Source organism: Zeugodacus cucurbitae, chromosome 2, assembly GCF_028554725.1.
Source record: "Zeugodacus cucurbitae isolate PBARC_wt_2022May chromosome 2, idZeuCucr1.2, whole genome shotgun sequence".
In the NCBI taxonomy this organism is placed as follows: Eukaryota; Metazoa; Arthropoda; class Insecta; order Diptera; family Tephritidae; genus Zeugodacus; species Zeugodacus cucurbitae.
The window spans coordinates 51,197,102-51,212,955 of record NC_071667.1 but is presented as its reverse complement, the minus strand read 5'-3'; the positions used below and the strand labels follow the sequence as shown (position 1 = coordinate 51,212,955).

At 33.8% G+C, this 15,854-nt stretch overlaps 3 protein-coding genes across 3 annotated transcripts; all 3 read right to left on the bottom strand.

The window, feature by feature from the left end:
- Nucleotides 1–250: 250 nt before the first annotated feature.
- Nucleotides 251–6,291, bottom strand: LOC105214255 (endocuticle structural glycoprotein SgAbd-9). The gene is made up of 3 exons (XM_011187582.3): nt 6,162–6,291; nt 701–828; nt 251–633 (listed from the first exon to the last, which is right to left on the bottom strand). Exons 1-3 carry the CDS (start codon nt 6,177–6,179, stop codon nt 408–410), a joined length of 372 nt encoding a protein of 123 aa, XP_011185884.1. The 5' UTR covers nt 6,180–6,291; the 3' UTR covers nt 251–407.
- Nucleotides 6,292–9,532: 3,241 nt separating this feature from the next.
- On the bottom strand, nt 9,533–10,859 carry LOC105214253 (uncharacterized). The gene is made up of 3 exons (XM_054236128.1): nt 10,755–10,859; nt 9,965–10,053; nt 9,533–9,902 (listed from the first exon to the last, which is right to left on the bottom strand). The coding sequence occupies exons 1-3, from the start codon at nt 10,770–10,772 to the stop codon at nt 9,698–9,700; spliced, it is 312 nt and encodes a 103-aa protein (XP_054092103.1). The 5' UTR covers nt 10,773–10,859; the 3' UTR covers nt 9,533–9,697.
- A 2,144-nt stretch (nt 10,860–13,003) lies between these two features.
- On the bottom strand, nt 13,004–15,626 carry LOC105214254 (uncharacterized). The gene is made up of 3 exons (XM_011187581.3): nt 15,503–15,626; nt 13,696–13,823; nt 13,004–13,632 (listed from the first exon to the last, which is right to left on the bottom strand). The coding sequence occupies exons 1-3, from the start codon at nt 15,584–15,586 to the stop codon at nt 13,407–13,409; spliced, it is 438 nt and encodes a 145-aa protein (XP_011185883.2). The 5' UTR covers nt 15,587–15,626; the 3' UTR covers nt 13,004–13,406.
- Nucleotides 15,627–15,854: the final 228 nt, after the last annotated feature.

Sequence of the window (15,854 nt, the reverse complement as noted above, 5' to 3'; positions counted from 1 at the left end):
GTAGGTGGCTTGACAACTGCCATAAATCAACTGGCTACTGAAACGAAGCAATTCGAAATCAAAATGCTAATTTCGACGGCAATTAAAGACGATGTTTGAGGAATTCACTAACGACAGCAATTAAATGACACGAGCAGATAGCTTTTGACAACTAACGACTGTTGTCATTAAACAACTGTTCGATTTGCTTGGCTAAACTAACCAGTTTCGTTTTAGGAAATGCTGCTGAAAATCAAAGAGATATGAAAAATTATATTACAAGTAAAGCTTTATTTCATACAAAAATGGCAGTAAATAATTGAGTATTAAAGGGTAATGTAAAGTACTTTCGACAAACAACAAAAACATTTAAATTAAATTCACATTAAGATTTTTTGCATTAAATATAAAATAGAACTGCAAATTGCTTAACCAGCGGCGGATTTCAAAGCACCGGGGCTCAATTTGCGGTTCTTGATCATGTAGCGCGGCTTGTAACCATCCTTATCGGCTGTGTACATTGTAATCGTCTCGATGTCTGTCTTCTCATCGTAAACCGTGTAGCTACCCATCACGACGAGCTGTTCGTCGGGTGTGCCGGGATTCATGACCACACCGATTTCTTCACGTTTGCTGCCATTTGGTTCTTCCAAACTGTATTTAAAGGAAATGAATTTTATAGATTATTATTTTAACAGTTTAGAGCTCAAGCAAAACTTACTTGAAACGGTAACCCTCCTTCGTAGGTGCCAGGCTATAAAACTCAGACATAACGGTTGGATAAATATAATCCAAGAAACCGGCATTGGCGCTTAGAGATAATGTGGCCAAAATGGCTACAGCAAGAAACTGAAAGGAAAGAAACGAAACGGTAAATATTAAAATACTTCCAGTCATAAAAACATTTGTGGTAATAATTGTAGTATATATTTAGGTTAGGTTAAGTTAGGTCAAGGGGTAGATCTGCAGATAGTCCCACTTAGTCAGATTCAACTGTCCTTTGTGACACCCGGATAATCGTGATGGATCACTAAAACGCTTTGACTCTATGTATTATAAAGTTCTTAAATCGTCTAATGTTGATTCCAGCCACTTCACTGGGTTCGTCGAAGAAGTGACTACCGAGGTGCTTTAACATAAGTCAGGGGTTGGATGATTCCTCTTCGCCTTCTTCCAAACAGCTCTGGCAACTAGCGTCTGGCATAGATCACTAACCTCACCGCATGTGTACCTATTGGACAAATACCAGTAAGCACACCAATGATTGCGGTAGCACACTAGCGCAATTGGACCGCGGACTTCCCACATGCTTCAACTCCGGCGGCGTCAATGTTGCTAGGGTACCCTCTCTTGCAAGATGGTACGCCTTGAATACTTAAAATATAAATTTTTATCATAACCTAAATATCTTAAAATTGTGGTCCTCTGCTCCTTGCAGGAGTAACATGAACTAATGTATAAATATAATGCTCTTAAAACTAGTCCATCACTTCTCACATAGATTCGGTTAAGTTAGTTATTAAAGCTGAACCCCACGGCCTCTGTCTCGTAATAGCTGAAGACCAATCCTTTGTGATACTAAAAAAACTCCCCCATATATATTGAAAGATTGATTTGAGGCTATCTGAAATTTGTTGAGACGACCAATTCGTCATCCTTCGGAATGACTGGTCCAAGTTGTTTCATGGTTAGTCCTGCGACATCTGGACAGTTCATGATAAGATGTCGAATCAATTCTATCTCCCCTGATTCGTTCTTCTTAACATTTACTAGTGTGAGTATTTGAGAGTGCTAAGTGTTCAATGAATAAAGTCTCGAATAAATTGTTCTTGCGTATTTTACATAGGTCAAAAAACAGATAAGCGTTATCTAGATCTTCTCATAACTCACTTCAGCATTAGTAGGAGTTATTCTATAAAGTAAGATATAGGTTCGTTCCACATGACCTATAATATAAGATAATCTTATATCAGAAATATGGGCAAACGATCGGTAATATTTAAAATGTTTATCACTTTGGTTTACTGATCATAATTATGCTGCGATTATTATTGCCGTAATTTAGCTAAATGTTTATTCTGGTTTAACCGCTTTTCAAACTTCCAACAAACAACAAGTGGTAAGTCAAGAACGCGAAAACAACGCTTTTAACCAACCTTCAAAATCATCAAATCATAAATCACTGACAAAAAAGACTCGTAAATATCCGCACTCATGAATAAAACATAAATGCTAATTTTAGTGTGTATTTTAAGAAAAACGCACATTAGCAAAATATTGAGTCATGCAAACCATTAAACAACTCTTGAATAGGCTTGTTAATGATGTAATGGTCACTTTGACTCTTAACCCTCACAAAAGTATTCTTCACTCGTCTTTAAGTTAAACGCAAACTCGTATATTCCTCCTAATTGACTATAAAACTGTTGAAAATCGTTTAGCTGAATTGAAAAATAGTATTACGAATTTTTTACTTTTTGCGTAAATATTTATGTGCGTAAATTTGATATTGACTCTGCAAAAAGTGAAAACAAGATGCGTAACTGGTTCTTACAGCTCTCCGAACGGCCATTTATGATAAAGGGTGATTTTTTAAGAGCTTGATAACTTTTTAAAAAAAAAAAACGCATAAAATTTCATCGGTTCTTTATTTGAAACGTTAGATTGGTTCATGACATTTACTTTTTGAAGATAATTTCATTTAAATGTTGACCGCGGCTGCGTCTTAGGTGGTCCATTCGGAAAGTCCAATTTTGGGCAACTTTTTCGAGCATTTCGGCCGGAATAGCCCGAATTTCTTCGGAAATGTTGTCTTCCAAAGCTGGAATAGTTGCTGGCTTATTTCTGTAGACTTTAGACTTGACGTAGCCCCACAAAAAATAGTCTAAAGGCGTTAAATCGCATGATCTTGGTGGCCAACTTACGGGTCCATTTCTTGAGATGAATTGTTCTCCGAAGTTTTCCCTCAAAATGGCCATAGAATCGCGAGCTGTGTGGCATGTAGCGCCATCTTGTTGAAACCACATGTCAACCAAGTTCAGTTCTTCCATTTTTGGCAACAAAAAGTTTGTTAGCATCGAACGATAGCGATCGCCATTCACCGTAACGTTGCGTCCAACAGCATCTTTGAAAAAATACGGTCCAATGATTCCACCAGCGTACAAACCACACCAAACAGTGCATTTTTCGGGATGCATGGGCAGTTCTTGAACGGCTTCTGGTTGCTCTTCACCCCAAATGCGGCAATTTTGCTTATTTACGTAGCCATTCAACCAGAAATGAGCCTCATCGCTGAACAAAATTTGTCGATAAAAAAGCGGATTTTCTGCCAACTTTTCTAGGGCCCATTCACTGAAAATTCGACGTTGTGGCAGATCGTTCGGCTTCAGTTCTTGCACGAGCTGTATTTTATACGGTTTTACACCAAGATCTTTGCGTAAAATCTTCCATGTGGTCGAATAACACAAACCCAATTGCTGCGAACGGCGACGAATCGACATTTCACGGTCTTCAGCCACACTCTCAGAAACAGACGCAATATTCTCTTCTGTACGCACTGTACGCATTCGTGTGGTTGGTTTAATGTCCAATAAAGTAAACTGAGTGCGAAACTTGGTCACAATCGCATTAATTGTTTGCTCACTTGGTCGATTATGTAGACCATAAATCGGACGTAAAGCGCGAAACACATTTCGAACCGAACACTGATTTTGGTAATAAAATTCAATGATTTGCAAGCGTTGCTCGTTAGTAAGTCTATTCATGATGAAATGTCAAAGCATACTGAGCATCTTTCTCTTTGACACCATGTCTGAAATCCCACGTGATCTGTCAAATACTAATGCATGAAAATCCTAACCTCAAAAAAATCACCCGTTATGTGACTTAATATTATACCACAAATGGATTGTGTTAGGCGACTAACACTTTAGGAAAACTTAATCAGTTTTACAATATTTGCTAAAACGCCCTTAATCTTATTTCGAAGACAGTTTACATTTTTAGTATAAAAACTTATTTGGTGACTTATAATGGTGACCACAGAAACATTATTCTCACACAATAAGTTTCGAAAATAATCGCAAAAAAATGTCACTGTCATTTAATTTTGCTAAAGAGTATGTCGGTCGGTAATTCTATATGTTGTCTCTTCTTCTTCGATAACGACCGCAAAAATTAGTTCAACGAAAAGTGAAGTGCGATGGTTTTTAATGTGTCACGCCCAAATATGGTGAAAATGGCTACCCCAGAGGATAACGTGGCAAGGGTCTCTCATCACATATTGGTAGACGGCAGAGATAACTGAAACAATAGACATCTCAAAACACTGTGAAGCTTGAGATAGCAATGGGTGTGGCGTCTGTTCTGTGGCGTTCATGAAGCAGTGTTTGATTTTGTCAAGTTTAATCCGAGGGAGTTCCTGCTTCATTTCTTGAAAACAAGAAGCAGACGAAGCATTGAAACATAGAGACGAAAACTGACTAATCAGCCGAAAATTATTCACTGGAAATTTAATAGGATTGACAGATTACTTGGGATTATCGGAATTCGGGGTTTATGAGCTAGTTGACCAGCTGCAGGGCCGGTGATGCTGATTGCCACAATTAAATTATCCTTGAATTCCATAACTTTTTAAATTATTAGATTGTTTCGCTGAATCGCTTCGCTTAGATTTATTTCGTTGACACTATCATTCCTGGGTGACAATATTGCCCTAAAACACAACAAATGAAAGTTCTTTTCGTGCAAATTCTGAACGAATGTTTATGGTTAAATCTTAATGAGAATTAAAATTAGTACCCTCAAATAAATCAATGAACATATACAATCATATACATTTATAAACTATTTTTGTATTAAAAATGCAGTAGTTTGAATAAATAACAATAATCCTACACTTTTTTCATGCTATTCAAATTTTTAAATGGTTCCACAGCTCGAGCGTGCGCTTTAGCAGCAGCAGAAATATCAAGATATTAATCAATTGCCCAAATAAGGAATTTCCCAACTGCAATATCAATCGATTTGACAGTTGCCATGCTATAAATTTTTAATTGTCAAGTTGACTTGTTATGATGCCTTGTTAATGAAAAAACACTTATTGTGGCATAGTTTTAATAGTTAGGCATATGTTATCGCGATATATTTTGTAGATATTGATATGTTATTTAATATTGTAGAACATACTTTTGTTCCATCATCAATAGTTCCCGCAGCGCATGCGACAAAAGACGTTTTAGGGCACGTTTTTACTCCTTGGATTACGTTAGTTAAGTTTAATAAGGATCCCTAATATCTTCTAGCAATAAATATAGCCTATGGTACTCAGGGTGAATGTAGCTTTCCAAAGTTGAAAGAATTTTTGAAATCCACATAATATTTTTTGAGTTTATTCATTACAAACATACCTACTCTTTATAATAGTAGAATGTATGTATATGTGGATAGGTTTAAGGTATAGGAATGTAAATACGTAGAATATTTTAATGCTTTTCATTTCCGAACATATATCTGTGTAATCCTCTAGGTAAGGTAATACATTTATAGAATACACATTTATTTATTTTTGTTATTTTAATATCTAAAAGAAATAAAAATTAACTTTTCTCATTAGCTTTTATACTTCGGTTGGCTTCAAAACTGGAAGTCTATGTGTGTTTTGCGGCTTTTAGCTAGACCTTCAGCGCATCTGGTTTCAATTTCAATAGAAATATTCAAACGTGCATCAGATAAAAATACAAGAAGACTAATGTCATGTGCTTTTGGCTGCCTTGCGTTATTTTAGCGCGAAAAAGTCAGCGGTTCAAGCAAAGTAATGCATAAATTAGCTTTTATAAAATGTTTTTTTTTTACACAAATTTAAGTTGACACATTTTGGATCCCAACAAACATTTTTATTTTTTTTTTTTGGAAATTTTGAAATATCACTTTCAACACAAAAATAGCACAAACTCATTCCCAAAAACTAAAAAAAAGACTTTAAAGTTTGTTCCAAACTTACTTTAGTGGCATTTGGAGTTACTCAACACATTCTTTGCACAGACTGTTACTTTTCCTTTTTTTAATAATAGTTACTTAATTTCTGTTCAAAATTATTATTTGTTCACTAAAATACATCACACTTTAGTACGATGCGTAGAAACCATCGAGTCACTCCTTTGCGCGGCACATCAAAAACTTACCAGCTTAGCAGAGGCCATGTTGAGGCTGCTTGAAGATCACAAAACTGACTGAAACATGAACAACAATATTATTCAATATTTCGCTTTCGTTTCGTTTTCAAATTTGCAAATGCCATAATTAATGCTTAATACCTAAATAGCCAAATACCTGTATATTATGCATATTTAAAGTATTTTTCAATCACTAAACTGTGTTCTCAGCGAGAATAGAAGACACTAGCGGTGCGACAACATTCAAATACATGTTTTGCATATCCGTAAGTATAGCGGTTTGTATATACGTTTCAATATTGAAAATCTAATAGATTTTTTCTAAATTTTGTGCTCTTCGATTAAACCGGTCTAAGATAAAAAACTTGAAACAAGCTCGTACTAATCAAACTCAAAATCATCATAGCCGCTAACGAAAATGATGACATTCCATAAAAAAAGAGAATCAACAGCACCAAAAGGGCAACAGCTCACGAACGCCAATAAATGTTTAATAGCGCTAATGACGCTATTGGCAAGAACAACAGAAGGTGAGAGAGGATTACGACATTGTAAGGAATTACTTACGAGTATATATTGTGTATATGAGTATATAAATTATGCAAACATAGGAAATCCCAGAACCGATTACGAAAATAAAAGTGATATGACAGTTGCAGGTAAATTAACAAACAAATACGAGGGCAGTTGGTTAAATCAGTCACTCGCTGCTTAGATGTTTTTTTCAGAGGAAAAATGTTGCATTCCTTGATATATTCTATATTTCAGGTTTGCCCAAAGTTTTGCTATTTTTTGCTCATTTGAAATAAAATTAAATAATAGGGCACACATTTTTTAGGGGTCCTGTTTAACTCGTCTTTCAATAGACATATTTACAACACAAAACAAAATCATTGTGGAGATCTAATTGTATAGCACACCAGTCCTCATTATATCATAGTGCGAGTCCTTTGGAAAAGTGAAATTTTGGTTGCCGCAATAAAAAATTCTCAAAATTATTATTCTGGTTTTTTTAACATCGATTTCCTCAAGCATTAATATTATGAAATCTGGTAAGGATTATACATACAATATGATTTGTAAGAACTGAATATCGGAAATTAATATCATAAAATAAATCAAAAATTTTCTAACCTACATTCTGTCAAAACATCTTTTCAATATCGGAAAAATTTAGAGCGTTTCTTTTCTCTTGGTACTGAAATGAAGCCGTGATATATTTGAAACAAAAAAAAAAAAAACAATGAAATAAAAATAAAAAAACAATGTAGTGACTTATCGAACGTGCTCGTATGTAAATATTTATTATCTGTACTGGCATGCTTAAACTTATAATATAGGTATACAGTAGTAGTCTCCATTCATAAAATAAACAAAAAACGATTAGTAAATACGAGGAAAATCTAAATATGAATATACATATGCAGTATATATAAGAGTATTGAATTCGTCAGCAAGTGTTGGGAAATCATTGACTCTTATCCGCATTTTTTATAGCATAGTCATCCAAGTTTGAGGACCCAGAACAGTTAGCTAACGTATTCATACGAAATTATAGGTAGTTTATGATACATTTATTAGTATGTTATTGTAGTTGAATATGAAGTAGTATATAAAATAAAACACAATTCAATTGCTATGTGAATTAATGAATAATTAACTGTAATAAAACAATTTCGAATATAGTTGGCCTTTTCGTTCAAATAACGCGCCGAATAGTCCATCGTTTCCATCGGAACCGTTCTATATGTTTTATCAGCATACTGCTTTGACTTGAACACAAAAAGTAGTCTAACATATTAAGAGCACTTGGCCGAGATACAGCAGCACAGAGTCGCCTTGAAAGCATATTACTGTGGGCTCTTAAAATAGTATACTTACAATTAGAAACGATATAATAAAAAGAAGTACTTTTCATCACCGTAGATTTATTAATAATCCTTATAATTGTCTTTTTGCTAATTTTATTCTAAAAGTTAAATTATAACACTGGAGTCAGTTTTTGTATAACCGTAAAATGAAGTCGAAAATACCAAAAGAATCTACTGGACATATGGTTGATTAATATTGGGTACCAGACCACGAAAGTTCAATAGATGAAATCAGAAAGCAACTATTGCATGATATATATACATATATGCTTTGGCGGACATCTCGATTATCCATTCGTTCTTATGATTTTAAGCTTTGAAAAGCGAGAGTTCCAAATGAAGTTTTCACTTAATATCTCAAAAACACATTAGACCAAGAACAAGGCTTGATAAATTAGTGCATATATGCGCATAAAGAAATATTAAATCCCGCTGTTTTTTATGAATCTGCTTAATACATTTTCTGGTTTCACCACATTTCAAGTCACCAGTATGTCGACAAAAGTCAAGATCGCGAAGACGATAGATATGACCTTCTAAGCAACCAACTAGTTTCGTTAAAATATGCAAATATATAATTTGTATACCTGAGTATGCGCATGTAATGAGCCATAAATATTAAAAATATTAATATTAAAGCAAATTTTATGGCGAAGAAAGTGAATAAAAACAATTGGTTTCGTCAAACTTGTTTACATACAATGAAAAATTATAAAAAGTCATGAATTTTGGGATTCTCGGGAATATTAAATTAAATTAAAAAATTTAATTTTCTTATTCCAATTGTTCAAATATAATATTATACCTAGCGGCGGTTTCGATTATTGCTTACAAAGCACAGTAAGAATAGAATGCTACGTAGTATATCTATGTACTAGTTAATTAAGAATGTTTAAAAATATTTGCAAAATGGAGAATTCCAGAGCGTTTATAGAATTTACAGAACTAGTTTTACCAAAATTCCATTCATACGAATTGTTGGAACGCTTTATTATATAAAACCGAAAGAATAACATATTCAACCTACTCGAAATTAGATAGAAACTCTCTGTCAAACAGCTATGCTAATCCAAATACAAACTTCTAATGACCATTGGTTGGTTTGTTGGTTGTTTAATAGTGTAATCTTGAGTTTATTGACACTTAGTAAAAGCTCAATGAAAGCTCAATCCACTGTAGTTCGAATACTTACACTTAGTTAATGAAATGGACTACATTATTGTTATTAGGCTAAGCTCTTTGGGAGGAAATAGTGAACAATTTAAACTAATAATACTTACTTGTGGCTAATAACGTGCATTTATACGACCGTTCCGTAAACTGAGATAATGTTGTAAGGCAGACTAGCCCCTAGCATACATACATCTCCTCTAGGAAAGATAAAAACTTCAAACATTTTAAGGGCTAGTTACAAAATAGTATTGTAAACATGTTGAATAAAGATTTCTGATCTGTAATGAATAAATAATAATCAAATAGAAAGTCCACTGTAATCAAGATGGTGGTAAATTTGCAAAAATGCGATTAGTATTATTTTATTAAAATCATATTTAATATCTTTTACACTTTGTAAACATTGAGTTATATACATTCATTAATATTAATTCCCCAGTTTATGAATAATATAGAATTGACAAAATGAATCCAGAATTAGATTTATTCCATCTCCGTTCTTTAACCCACAAAAGTCTTTAAGAGTTTGATACTAAAACCCTTTTGATAACCATTTTTATCGGCTATATACATCGTCACCGTTTTGGTGTTCGTCTTCTCATCATAAACCGTGTACATGCCCATTATCACCAATTCTTCATTCGGCGTGCCTGGGTTCATAATAAAACCAATCTCCGCACGTGAACTGTCATTTCGGTACTCCGGTCTATATAGAATATAAGTGATAATTATCGTGTTAAAATAATTATAAAATTGTGTATTATATACTTGGATGCGATCACCAACTCGGGATAAATATCAAGCAGTCCGACATTTGCTGAGAGCGAATATGTTATGAGAATTGACGCCGTCAAAAACTAAAATACGATATGTTGATTTATATATTGATTTATTAAAAAAAAAAACATAGTGTTATAGAAAGTTTTTCTTTACAGCTGAATCACTGTATATATATTAGCTAGTTTCTATAAAATGTTTGTTGTAGCAAACTGCACTTTAAGCATGTATAGTGTTAATAAACAATACATTCCTTAACACCCCGAGGTGGTTGGTATGGCAGATGGGTAAAATCGGGCCATTGACACTTCCACAAAATGCAGTTTAGAGAACAGCTATATTATATACTCTCGCTGCTATTAATTTAATTTAATTTAATTTTTTATGATTTTTAATACTCGTATTTCATAAAAAATTTCAAAAATCTATATTTATAGCAGTATCACTTTACACTTTGTGAACTTTTAGTACTCTTGAAATGAGCTTTTCATTTTATATAAATCACTATATCTTTTGATTATCGAACGATATTTTCTCATCGAAATTGTGTATGGTACTCATATTAATTTCACTTTTCATATACAACTCTTTTGTCTCACAAGTGAAATATATATGAAATGTTATTTGTAATATCAAAATGGAATTAAATATTTTTTCTATGATCTCGAATAAAATTTTTCCGTTAAACATTTATTTTATATACCAATGAAGCTTTCACACATATTACAGTATGATTCTCTACTCATTTATGTCCTTTCGGCAACTCTCCAAGTTCACTCACCAACTTTGCGAACACCATTTTGCAGTGTATTAAGTTAAGGGTCAGACCAGCGACTAAAGCATTGTAGTTGTAGAAGAGGTTTACCAACTCAAGAGATTTTACTGAATCCATCATTGCAGATATACATCATTGTAAATTGTAAGTGGATTTACTCTCACAGTGACGAGGAATGAAATTACACTTATCCATAAGCCAATTATCTTCTTTCCATTGTCGAATAAATTAGACATATTACTGTTGACTTCAGTGTTCTGACAGAACGTGAATACAAATGTTTTAATTATTTTCTAACATCAACAACAAAATAAATACTGATGCTTAGATGTCTAGATTGACAGAAGCTGACTTTTCATAAAGACCAGAGGCACAGAAAAGGCAGTACAGAGCTTTGAAAAGTGGCGAATGGAACACTGGTTGTACATATCTTATAGATCGGCATAAATATAGAGATTAAGCAAGCGGTTATATAACCCCCGACCGATTAATATTGTTGAAGATTTCATGAGTAATTTTTTTTTTGGTTTTTGAACCAAAATTGTTCCCACACATACATAACAAATTGAAGAAGTGATGTTTCGCAAATGGCAATTATAAACCACGAGTAGTAAATTGTTACTCGTACTGAAACCACATTTACATTACCAGTGCATTTGACGATGATTGGTTTAGTTATATATGTACAGTTAAGAAGTGATGATTTATAGAATATTATCTTCGGATACCAGTCGGTTTTGGAAATCGTTGTCGCCTAATATCATAAACTATACCTGAATGTATACTAAAACAATTAGTTCCAAAGTGCTGGAAACCATAACATAAAGGTATTCTCAGAACAAGGATTCTTAAAATAAAATAATGTTGATGCATCCTTGTCGCTTACTTACCCTTGATATCCTTTAAATCTCCCCGCAACTAAGTAAAAACACACAAACAAGACCTCTACTTCAAAAATTCTCATTACCCACATGGAGACATCAAATGACTATAGGGATCTGGCAACCTTACGTGTATTCTAATAAACCTCACGTTTGCAAAAATCTATGATCATGTTGCAGTAGGTCCCGATTATATGGATCATATAAAACCAGAGGTATTCCGCATAATCGATTTCAAAACAAATCAAACCACATGTTAATTTTATCATTGGCATAATGAATCACAGCTTTCACTGATGCGCTTCATCGTAACAACTGTCTTTCAAACCATTTAAAAGCAATATCTAGAGCTTCAAAAGCTTCTGAGTGAGATGGTACTTAACTTCCATACTTATCCGGTTTCAACCTCTTCATCGTCTTCTCTCTCCTTACTGTTCAAAACGTCAATGATTTCTTCATCAGTTATTATTTTGAATCCAGGGTTTTCGTTAATGCAGTTCATCTACTCCTTAATATTCTCTTCATCCCACCATTGCTAAGAGTTTTCATTGCTTCTATTATTTCTTTAAAACCGTCGTGCGGTTCAATTGATGAATTAGATAGAACTAAATTTGTAAATAGAGCCGAGACGAATGCGTTCGGAATGCTACTGTACTGGATCGGTCTCACAAGAATAGGAAGAGCGGTTCTCATCCGTGAGGCTAATCAATTTTTCAATTTCCGAATTTCGAACTTTTGACAAAGAACTGACTTTGAGAATTGCAATTATAACTAAAATAATCTGCACTAATTGTTGGTCCACCGCTTTCTTAATGATTTCTGAAAAAAAAAAATAATTACCTTCAAGTACTTCCTTTAATGCATGAACGAACAATGAATGGCTGTCTTTATATCCATCTAGAACAAATTTCGTTCAATATCTCACTAATAAACGCATAAATAACAGATGTGCGCATAAATAAATATTAAATCCCGTTGTTTTTTATCAATGATTCATAAGCTGCCTAATTCATTTTCTGGTTTAGCCACATGTCAAGTCACCAATGTGTAAACAAAAGTCAAGATCGCGATGGCGATAGATATGACCTTCTAAGCAACTAACTAGTTTCGTTAAAATATGCAAATATATTATATAATTTGTATACCTGAGTATGCGCATGTAATGAGCCATAAATATTAAAAATATTGATAAATCAAATTTTATTTTGAACAAATAGCATAAAAGCACCATCAAAATCTTTATTCATCTTAAAAATTATTTCAAACTCATCAATTTCGGAATTATCCGTTACATTTCCATTCAATTTAAATATTTTATTTTAAGTTTCTTCTTGAAGATATGCTATAACGTAGCGGTGGCAAATAAATTATTAGAACAACTTTAATAATACAGCGTTTAGTTTATTGGTATTAAGTGAAAGCTCAATGAAAGTACAACTCTTACCAGTTTCAATGCTTACGCTTCCTCCCGTGAATTGGAGAGCTTTTGAGTGAATGACTGACTTTGTTAAATTAAATTGTTAATGAAGAGAGCTGAATTAGTATCGATATTTGAGATATTGAGGAACTGACGCCGAATCCGAAATTTTTAAAACTATTTTTTTTTCTTTGATATATTATTAAATAATTTTTTAATTATATAAAAAATAACTCCTAAAAATAGCTCCTCTTTGTGAACATTCAGAGATTAATGAAACATAGTTATGATAATATTCAACGTAAGCATTACTACAACAATGGAATGAAATTTATGCGGCTTTCTAACAATCTACACCACTTAACCAGTGGAAGTCATTAAAAGCTTGGAACTTAATTTACGATTTTTCAATTTAAAACGTGGTTGATAACCATTTTTGTCGGCTGTATACATCGTCATCGTCTCGATTTCTGTCTTCTCATCATACACTGTGTACATGCCCATTATCACCAATTCCTCATCCGGCGTGCCTGGGTTCATAATAACACCAATCTCCTCTCGTGAACTGCCATTTGGGTCCTCCTGCCTACAAAGATTATAATTTAATAATTAGTGTGTTACAATAGTCCTAAATTTGTTTATAATTTACTTGAATCGATAGCCCTCTTTTGTGGGCACAAGACTGTAGAACGTGCTCATAATAGTAGGGTAAATATAGTCCAACAGTCCGGCATTAGCGGAGAGCGAAGACGTGATGAGAATTGTTGCAGTCAAAAACTGTAAAAAAATTTTAGTTTCAAATAAAAATTCGAATTATGAAATTTTTTGAAAATGTTTGTATGGAAAACAGGTCCAAATGGTTCAAATGGTTTTAGGCGCCCTAATTTGAGGTGAAAGTTTTCCAATCCAAACGATAAGTTCAAGTAATGGTCCGAAGGTGCAAACTGAATAATATAGTGAGGTGGCAGCCCATCCCATTTAAACTGTGTAACCTATATATCCAGCTCGAAATTAATCGTAAACGTTTCATATGCTTGTGAACGCTCGCTTTAGACAAATGTAATCGTTCACAATGTCTTGAGTTGTTATTCGACGATTTGAATCAACCACCGACTTTATTTTATCCCCATCAGCTTGTAGAGGCTCTAGGACGTGGTGCATCCTCAAGATAGCAATTTCCGTAACGAAATTTTGCAAACCAATTTTGACATTGGCGTTCGGTGAAAACATCTTCTTTGTACACGTTACATTTCGCCTAGCTTGCACTACATTTTTACCCTCTTGAAAACATTTTCATCTTAGATAGAGCACCTAATAACAGCCCTATCTGTGCGAATATATAAAAGTAAAGCGGCGAATGTGAAATTGGCTACGAAAAACAATTTTCATCAAAAAAATTACTTAGTGAACGATCCAATATATAAATTAAGATGTTGAAGTCGAAAAATTACTCATACGCCATGTTATCCATTTTCCACCACATGACAATTACTTAGGAGGAATTCCTGCATAGTAGTTCGATATTTGAAGTGATTATTTAAATATATTTCCAATAATTTTATTTTGTTGGCATTTGAGGGTGATTACATTATTCGACGCTCATAAAAACTCTCATCCCCATTGGTAAAAACACTGGGACAGTCGATTTTTACAAGCTTCTACTACGGCGAAGTTTTTACCAGTATAGACATTCGTCAAAGGCAGGAACAGTTATTATTCCCTTGGTACCCAGTCCGGTCTATAAGGTGGATTCATGAAAACCACACAAAGAAGCCCTCCGACTTTCTCGGTTGTCACTAACGATGTGTATGACCTACCGTTGTTCACACAATTCGTATTATATTGACCAAATGTGACCGCTTTTGGCTTTTTACTTCATTCAGATGGTCTAATTGCGTACAGTATTAGTTCGAATTAAGTGTTTAGCCGTTTGGGAGCAGTACAGTGGATGATTTCTTTCCAATTCCAAGAATTACATAGCAAAACATTCCTGGCTGATCAATCCATACTTGGCCACCGTTTGCGTCGGCTCACCACCATGCGAGCCAGACCGATTTTGCTTGACGTTGTAGTAAGTATAACTTTTCATAAAAATCATTTAGCTATGGATTGATATTGTGCGATGCGCAGATCGAAATTCTGTCCATGAGAGTTTTGTGCGTTAACACTAATGACACTCATACAAAGAGCTTCTTGTTGTATCCAACTTTATTTATTTAAATAGGTTCCAAATGGTTTTCTATGCAATGCAATGTTTAGCTCCAGTGCACTCGAAACTGTGCTAACATGATGATCGGTCTCGATCGGACATTGCCGCATCACATTACACTCTTTCACTATTATCAAAATTTTTTTTCTGAACACGAATATATTTTTATTCGAAACACTTTTTTTAACTCATTTATATTATGTATCCTTTCTGTAAATCATCAACAAGCTTCTTCAGTTTCACTCACCAACTTTGCGGACACCATTTTGCACTGTATTACGTTGAAGATCAACTCATCGACTGAATCATTGTAATATGATAAAGTTAGCATGAAGGTTTTCGTACACTTCTGTCACTGAATGCACCATTGCAGACATGCATTATTGTAAATTGCAAGTTGTTTTACACATACAGTGATGAGAAATAAAAATGCAGTGAGCTGTTATGGGCTTGAAATTGATTTGAATGTATGAAATGAAGTGGGGATATTACTATTGAAGATTGTTGGTAGATAAACTATGCTAAATATGAAATGTTTGTGAAACCCCGGTTTAGTTTCTCAAAAACTAGTGATGTAATATTATTGTAGCTATTGGAGA

Bases quoted from the DNA above. Each gene is read 5' to 3' on its own strand.
- LOC105214255 (XM_011187582.3), bottom strand. The intron at 634-700 runs GTAAGTTTTGCT...CTTTAAATACAG, and splicing joins AAGGAGGGTTACCGTTTCAA to TTTGGAAGAACCAAATGGCA.
- LOC105214253 (XM_054236128.1), bottom strand. The intron at 9,903-9,964 runs GTATATAATACA...TATTCTATATAG, and splicing joins GAGTTGGTGATCGCATCCAA to ACCGGAGTACCGAAATGACA.
- LOC105214254 (XM_011187581.3), bottom strand. From the start codon at position 15,586: ATGCTAACTTTATCATATTACAATGATTCAGTCGATGAGTTGATCTTC. The intron at 13,824-15,502 runs GTGAGTGAAACT...ATTTTTTTACAG, and splicing joins AAATGGTGTCCGCAAAGTTG to TTTTTGACTGCAACAATTCT. The intron at 13,633-13,695 runs GTAAATTATAAA...TAATCTTTGTAG, and splicing joins AAAGAGGGCTATCGATTCAA to GCAGGAGGACCCAAATGGCA.